This window comes from Euprymna scolopes, chromosome 46 (assembly GCF_053919585.1).
Source record: "Euprymna scolopes isolate OS-2025 chromosome 46, ASM5391958v1, whole genome shotgun sequence".
NCBI classification, from domain to species: domain Eukaryota; kingdom Metazoa; phylum Mollusca; class Cephalopoda; order Sepiida; family Sepiolidae; genus Euprymna; species Euprymna scolopes.
The window spans coordinates 113,584,447-113,591,445 of NC_136527.1; the positions used below are offsets into that span (position 1 = coordinate 113,584,447).

General features: G+C 38.1%; 1 protein-coding gene across 1 annotated transcript; it reads right to left on the reverse strand.

Annotated features, from left to right (window-relative positions):
* Positions 1 to 693: 693 nt before the first annotated feature.
* On the reverse strand, positions 694 to 6,002 carry LOC145270874 (uncharacterized). Its single transcript, XM_080126428.1, has 3 exons — positions 5,858 to 6,002; positions 4,257 to 4,308; positions 694 to 1,394 (listed from the first exon to the last, which is right to left on the reverse strand). The coding sequence occupies exons 1-3, from the start codon at positions 5,959 to 5,961 to the stop codon at positions 1,002 to 1,004; spliced, it is 549 nt and encodes a 182-aa protein (XP_079982554.1). The 5' UTR covers positions 5,962 to 6,002; the 3' UTR covers positions 694 to 1,001.
* Between the last annotated feature and the right edge of the window lie 997 nt (positions 6,003 to 6,999).

Sequence of the window (6,999 nt, forward strand, 5' to 3'; positions counted from 1 at the left end):
AATACACGTTGAAATGACTTGGTCATTAGGATTCTTATCTACCTATACCAACGTCCCCTCTTGTTTGGACTTAGAAATTTTCAATTGAATACACGTTGAGGTGACTTGGTCTATAGGATTCTCATCTACCTATACCAACGTCCCCTCTTGTTTGGACTTAGAAATTTTCAATTGAATACACGTTGAGATGACTTGGTCTATAGGATTCTTATCTACCTATACCAACGTCCCCTCTTGTTTGGACTTGGAAATTTTCAATTGAATACACGTTGAGATGACTTGGTCTATAGGATTCTCATTTACCTATACCAACGTCCCCTCTTGTTTGGACTTAGAAATTTTCAATTGAATACACGTTGAGATGACTTGGTCTATAGGATTCTCATCTACCTATACCAACGTCCCCTCTTGTTTGGACTTAGAAATTTTCAATTAAATACATGCTGGGATGCCTTGGTCTATAGGATTATCATCTACCTATATCTACTTCCCCTCTTGTTTGGACTTAGAAATTTTGAATTGAATACATGCTGGGATGCCTTGGTCTATAGGATTCTCATCTACCTATATCTACGTCCCTTCTTGTTTGGGCTTAGTGTGTATGAATTTTCATCGCGTCTGTCGAAAGTGTTTAGCAGACATTCAAACATACACACATTTTCGTTTTTTTATATATAGATTTATTTAGTTTCTGTTTACTTATTATGTATTGTTAGTATATTTGTCCCTGTGTTAAATGTGATCCGGTTAAAAGGGGCTGTAACGTTTGATAAGTATGGCTTCTAGCAATTTTAGTTGTTACGTGCAATTGTTAAAGTATCGAATTTTATTTCTGTTAAGATATTTCTTGAGTTACTCTACATTACTGGGCAACACCAGGATAGGGGTCAGCTAGTTTAATAATAATCCTTTAATGTTATGACAAATTGTGCAAGGTTAGGCATAGAATTTCTTGAGTTAATCTACATTCCTTGGCAACGCCAGGATACGAGTCAGCTAGTTTAATAATAATCCTCATACGTCATGTAACCGTGTCTTTTATGCTGATGGGTGAGACCATAACATTTGTCTCTTTGTAAGGGACCTGAAACGGATAATATCGGTTGACGATATGTCGACGTCATATAATTTGATCGAGAATAAAAACTCGGAGGTTGATCATGCACACGATAGTTCGCCCTGTGTCGCATCAGTTCTGTCATGGATTTACCAGCTGTTTGGAAGTTTTTATTCCCAGGCCAGTCCTTGCCAGCCCTTGTCCACACTGGTACAGCTGAAGTCCCGGGCTGGAACTGCCAACGGAACCAGCCGACTTGATGAGAATCAGCCGGCTTTGGGAGCTTGTCTCTTTGAGGTACGCCATGACCAACGTCGTAAAGTTTGTTAACCCAGTTCTGAAACAGAAAATGAAAATGAAGGAAGCTTTAATGAGTGACTAGCTGGCAGCCCGGCATTGCCCGGTCATGTAATATGATATTTTAATTTATGCGGATGTATTATTATAGAATTAATCATCTATTGATTATTATAGACTAGCCTAGGTGCAATAATGAATTCATGAATGCCTCAAGGAAGAGAGGATAGATGGCAGAAACACTAGAGGAAGACTTTCAATCTGTGGTGGAATCGGGACAAAAATGGATGCTCACATTCAATGCTGCCAAGACTAAACTTGTTTCCTTCAATAACTCCAAGAACCCTTCTCTACCACACATAGCAATGGCCAAAGACTCTTTATCTGTAAGTACATCTTTTAAACTACAAGCCCTTGCACCTCTTTGACGTAAATACCCCTCACAAATCTGACAGCTCGCTACATAATATCCCTGCAACTTATGTCCCCAATAGTAGGACCCTACATCAAAGTGGCACTGTTCCTTGTTTGGGGTAAAAAAATAAATAAATCACCGAATAAATGCCGTAGTATCTTGTTTCCTTCAATAATTACAAGAAACCTTTTCTACCACCAATAGCAATGGCCAATGATTCTTTATCTGAAAGTACATCTTTTAAACTCCTCGGCCTAACGTTTACAGGAAATATGAGTTGGAAAAATTACATTGAGAGCATTGGCAGGACTGCTGCGAAGAAGGTAGGTTCTCTCTACCCTGCTAGAAAGCTACCAACGCCCAAAAGTATCCTGTACCTCTATAAGGCCACCATTCGCCCATGTATGGAGTATTGTTGTCATATTTGGGCTGGTGCATCTGCTACTAGTCTCTCGCTCCTAGACAAGGTTCAAAAGAGTCGCCAATCTGATAGGTCCTGAACTGTCATCTAAGCTTCAGCCTCTGTCCCATCGACGAAATGTTGCATCCCTCTGCCTGTTCTACAAGAATTTTAATGGTGAATGATGTGACGAACTGCAAGCACTGGTACCCCCTCTACGTAAATACCCCCGACAAACAGCTAAATCCCACCCCTTCACAGTAGAGATCCCTAGATGTAAAAGAGCCTTCTACTCCAGTAGTTTCTTCCCCAGAACCGCTAGACTTTGGAATCCCCTTCCGGGTTCCTGCTTCCCTAACTGTACTGACATGCAGAAGTTCAAGTGTAACATGAACCGACATCTTGCTGCCCAACTCCCTACATAGTACTCCTGTAGCTTATGTCTCTGATAGTAGCCCCCTACATCAAAGTGGCAACGTGCCTTGTTTGGGGTGAAAGTGTAATAAAAAAAACAAAAAAAACAATTATGTTTTCTTTTCAGTACGTTGAATGCAAGATGGGGAAAAAGCAAATTCACACAATTTACTTATTTCAATGCAAGGCAGGCCAAAAAGCTGCTGAAACAGCTCACAATATTAAGGAAGTGTTTGACCGAGGAACCACTATTGAACACACAGCACAATGGTGGTTTAAGAAATGTCATTGCAGTGACGGGAGTCTTAAAGATGATGAGTGTAGTGGTCGGCCATCGGATGCTGACAACGATCAATTAAAAGCCTTAGTCAAAGCCAATCCACACACAACTGTTCGAGAAATTGCTTCTGAATTAGACGTAACGCATACAACGATTTCCAAGCACTTGAGACAGATTGGAAAAACACAAAAACTTGATAAATGGGTACCTCACAGCCAAAAGAGACGCAGTTAGGAAGTGTCAGCTTCTCTGCTTTTACACAACAAGAACAACTCGTTTCTCGACCGGGTTGTGACTTGTGATGAAAAGTGACTTCTTTATGACATCCGGAGCTGCTCACCTCAGTGGTTAGATGCCAATGAAGCTCCACGACACTTCTTGAAGCCAGAGTTGCACCAAAAGAAGATCTTGCTGACTGTTTGGTGGTCTGCCACGACCGGTCTCATCCATTACAGTTCTTTGAATGCAGGTGAAATCATTATGGCGGTGAAGTACTCTCAACAAATGGATGAAATGCATCAGAAACTTCAACAACAACACCCAGCATTAGTCAACTGAAAAGGCCCAATTCTCCTCCATGACAATGCCCGAGCACACGTTGCTAAACTGACCCTGCAGAAGTTTAATGAATTCAACTGCAAAACTCTACCTCATCCACCATACTCTCTAGATCTCTCCCCTACCGACTACCACTTTTTCAAGCATCTCGACAACTTTCTGCATGAGAAATGCTTCAAAAACCTAAGCGATATCAAAAACGCCTTCAGCGACTTCATCGCCACCAGAACGCAAGATTTTTACGTTACTGGCATAAATACACTTGTTTTGCGTTGGCAAAAGTCTGTTGATTCTGATCGTGCTTATTTCGATCAATAAAATTTTATATTTGAACCGATATGTTCATCTGCATTTAAAAGTTAAAAACTGCAGGAACTTTCTTGTCAACCTGATAAAACTCCAAGGATCGACCCCTGAGGCACACCCGCATTAATACCATGTTGTTTAGATGTACGGCCATCGAAGACAACTGACTTTTTTCTCTTGATCTGATTATGTCGAGTCCAGAAGCCCTATAGGATTTAATTATCATGAAAATTTTCTGCTGGCCTGTTTCCTGATTGAATAAAACATGGTGGCCTTCAAGTCCAATGTAAACAAATTCTTGTTCAGCCGTCCCCATAAATAAGCAACTTCTACCCAATTTACTCCATTAACCATTACAAAACTACCACCTTACATTCATTAACTCTTATCCTCGAGTGGCCTTCGGGGCTTGATATGTGATGACTCTCAAAAAAAAAAAAAGAAAAAAAAAATACTAATAACAATATTGTCACTGGTAAAGGTAATGTCGATTACGGCTTATTTCATGCAAAACAGTAAATCATCTCACCTGATGGGAATTTTTCCTGGGCCGAACTGTAAACCTTCCGATCGGGTGGGTCCTAAAAATAAGATGCAACACGATAAAGCAGTCTATATATATATTTTATTATTTTTCAAAAAGTTGATTTCACAAGCGAGAAAACTATTTGATATTGTTGTACCGATTCTAAATACAAGGGTCATTCTTAAAGTAAAGCCTCCTATTTTTTTATTGAAGTTAAAGAACTACCAAGACGGGAGGAGTATCATCATAATAAGCAACGTTTTCGTATTATTTGGATTCATCTTATCTACTGTTCTCATCTTGAATGTGATTTTCACAACGTTTCGGTTGATGTAACCTTCGACCTTCTTAAATAAAAACACATGGGAGGCTTTACTTTTGGAATTACCCTAGTATGACAAAGCACGCTCCAGACACTCATGCACAGCCATCGTTCATGCTGACGAAAACGCATTGAGAATGGTGTTGACTATGTAGAAAAATTAATTTTGGAACCGAAAAAGTTTGCTTTGACGTTTCTGAATTTTTGAGATGAGGATTGGTTATATGTATTATTTGGATTCATCGGATCCACTGTTCTCATCTTGAGTGTGATTTTCACAACATTTCGGTCGATATAACCTTTGGCCTTCTTCAGATGTATCTTTTTGAACTCAGGAATGCTTCTGTTTCGGGAATTTGGACGGAATTTCGAGCGGAACCCTTTATTTACTTTATGCATGGACCCGTGGCATAGTGATTAGAGTACTTGGGAAAAATCAATTGTAAAAGTGACCTTCTCCGGAAGGTTGAAGGTTCAATCCTCGGTGTGGGTGACCGAAAAATACAATTGCGAATTACTTAGGACCTCTATCCAGTCATGGCTGACGGAACAAGAGCACGTTACCCCCATGAAGTAAATAAAGGGTTCTGTTTGAAATTCCGTCCAACTTTCCGAGTTTGACAGAAACATTCCCAAGTTTGACAAGATACACCTGAAGAAGGTCGAAGGTTACATCAACCGAAACGTTGTGAAAATGACACTCAAGATGAGAACAGTAGTCCGATGAATCCAAATAATATGAATAACCAATCCTCATCTAAAAAAATTCAGAAACGTCAAAGCAAACTTTTGTGTTCCGAAATTAATTTTTCTACATGATCAACACCATTCTCAATGCACTTTTGCCAGCAATGAACGATGGCTCTGCATGAGTGTCTGGAGTATGATTTCTCATATGAGGGTTATTAAAAGAGTAAAGCCTCCTATTATCTTTAACACAAAAAGTTGACACACATCCATGACAGAAGTTGCTTTCTTAGAGTCTCACACTGTCAATATCTGCAACAGAGAAGTGAAACTTTCAGGTCATAAATGCATAAGTTCAGTCATCATAACAATGCAATTTTTAAACCGCTTCTGATCTATTAGAGTGGAATAAAAATAGGAGGCATGTTATGTGCACAAATATCTTGCCACCCAACTCCCCATTAAGGGTGCCCCTTCTACGTGACTTTGCCAGTGTAGCCAATTCTTCGTCCTTAGGATAATCTTTGTTCGTTTAATTTCTATTATTCAGCAATTTTTACTTTTCCATTAAAAAAATAATAACTGCATTATTTACCTTAGCATATCTTCCATGTTTGGATAATGAGGTACCCTGGGTGGCATATTTATCCAGTACGGGTAACGGCTCTGTGAACTCAAATGGAACAGGGTATCAGACATGTTTTCTCAAATAGAGTTGCTTTTCTGCAAATAAAAAATAAAAACACATCTGTAATATCAAATGAAAGTGCTCATACACACACACACACACACACACACACATATATATATATATATATATATATATATATAAAATAAAATGACAATTAAATTACATGTAACATGTTTATTCAGCTCGAAAACCATACAGTGTTAACCGATGTATTGGAACATTCAAGATGGCGTCTGATTCTCTCTTTAACACGGTAAGTTTGGGGAAAAGTGTTATAAATAAAAAACCAGATAAAATACTGTTAAAAACTCGCTCAATATATGTTACCGTGACATAGGTTGACATATATTCGGTGGGTTTTTAATAGTATTTTGTATAGCTTTTTATTTATAACACCTTTTCCCAAACTTACGGTGTTAAAGAGGGTGTGAGACGCCATCTTGAATTTTCCAATACATCGGTAAACACTGTATGTTTTTCGAGCTGAATAAATATGTTACATTGAATAAAAACACGAAAAATACATCCAGTTTTGTAGAAAAGTAACTTATCTTGCTTTTGATAACATTTATTTGTTATATATTTGTTTTTTGACAACTTTTTCGAATCTATGTGTACAGTAATACAAACCCAACAATTAATATTTATAAAGTAATCTCAACCAGATGTAAAAGCTCGATAAAACCAAATAGGAGATAGAGCTTATAATAAGAGCAAATAGTTAATTAAACATGTTAAAAAACACTTTTAAAAAGAGTTAAAAACATATTTAATCTGAAAAGGAAATAATAAGTGGATAGTCCTTAATCCGTGAAATTTCGAAGAAATACTTTCCTTCCTATCAGAGGGTAGGAATTAACAAAATGCGGGATCTGATTTTGCATACAAAAGTATTTGATGAAACTGCAAGTAAGTCAAAGATCTTACTTGATAAGTAAAGCAGAAGGAATATGGTGAAGAAAACGGTGATTTCACGTGAATGGATAGTCTGGTGAAAGGTAAAGTATCCAATGACGGTAAAATCCAAAAATGTAAATCCCATCGTC

Bases quoted from the DNA above. Each gene is read 5' to 3' on its own strand.
- LOC145270874 (XM_080126428.1), bottom strand. From the start codon at position 5,961: ATGTCTGATACCCTGTTCCATTTGAGTTCACAGAGCCGTTACCCGTAC. The intron at 4,309-5,857 runs GTAAATAATGCA...TCTTATTTTTAG, and splicing joins AACATGGAAGATATGCTAAG to GACCCACCCGATCGGAAGGT. The intron at 1,395-4,256 runs GTGAGATGATTT...TTTCTGTTTCAG, and splicing joins CCAGGAAAAATTCCCATCAG to AACTGGGTTAACAAACTTTA.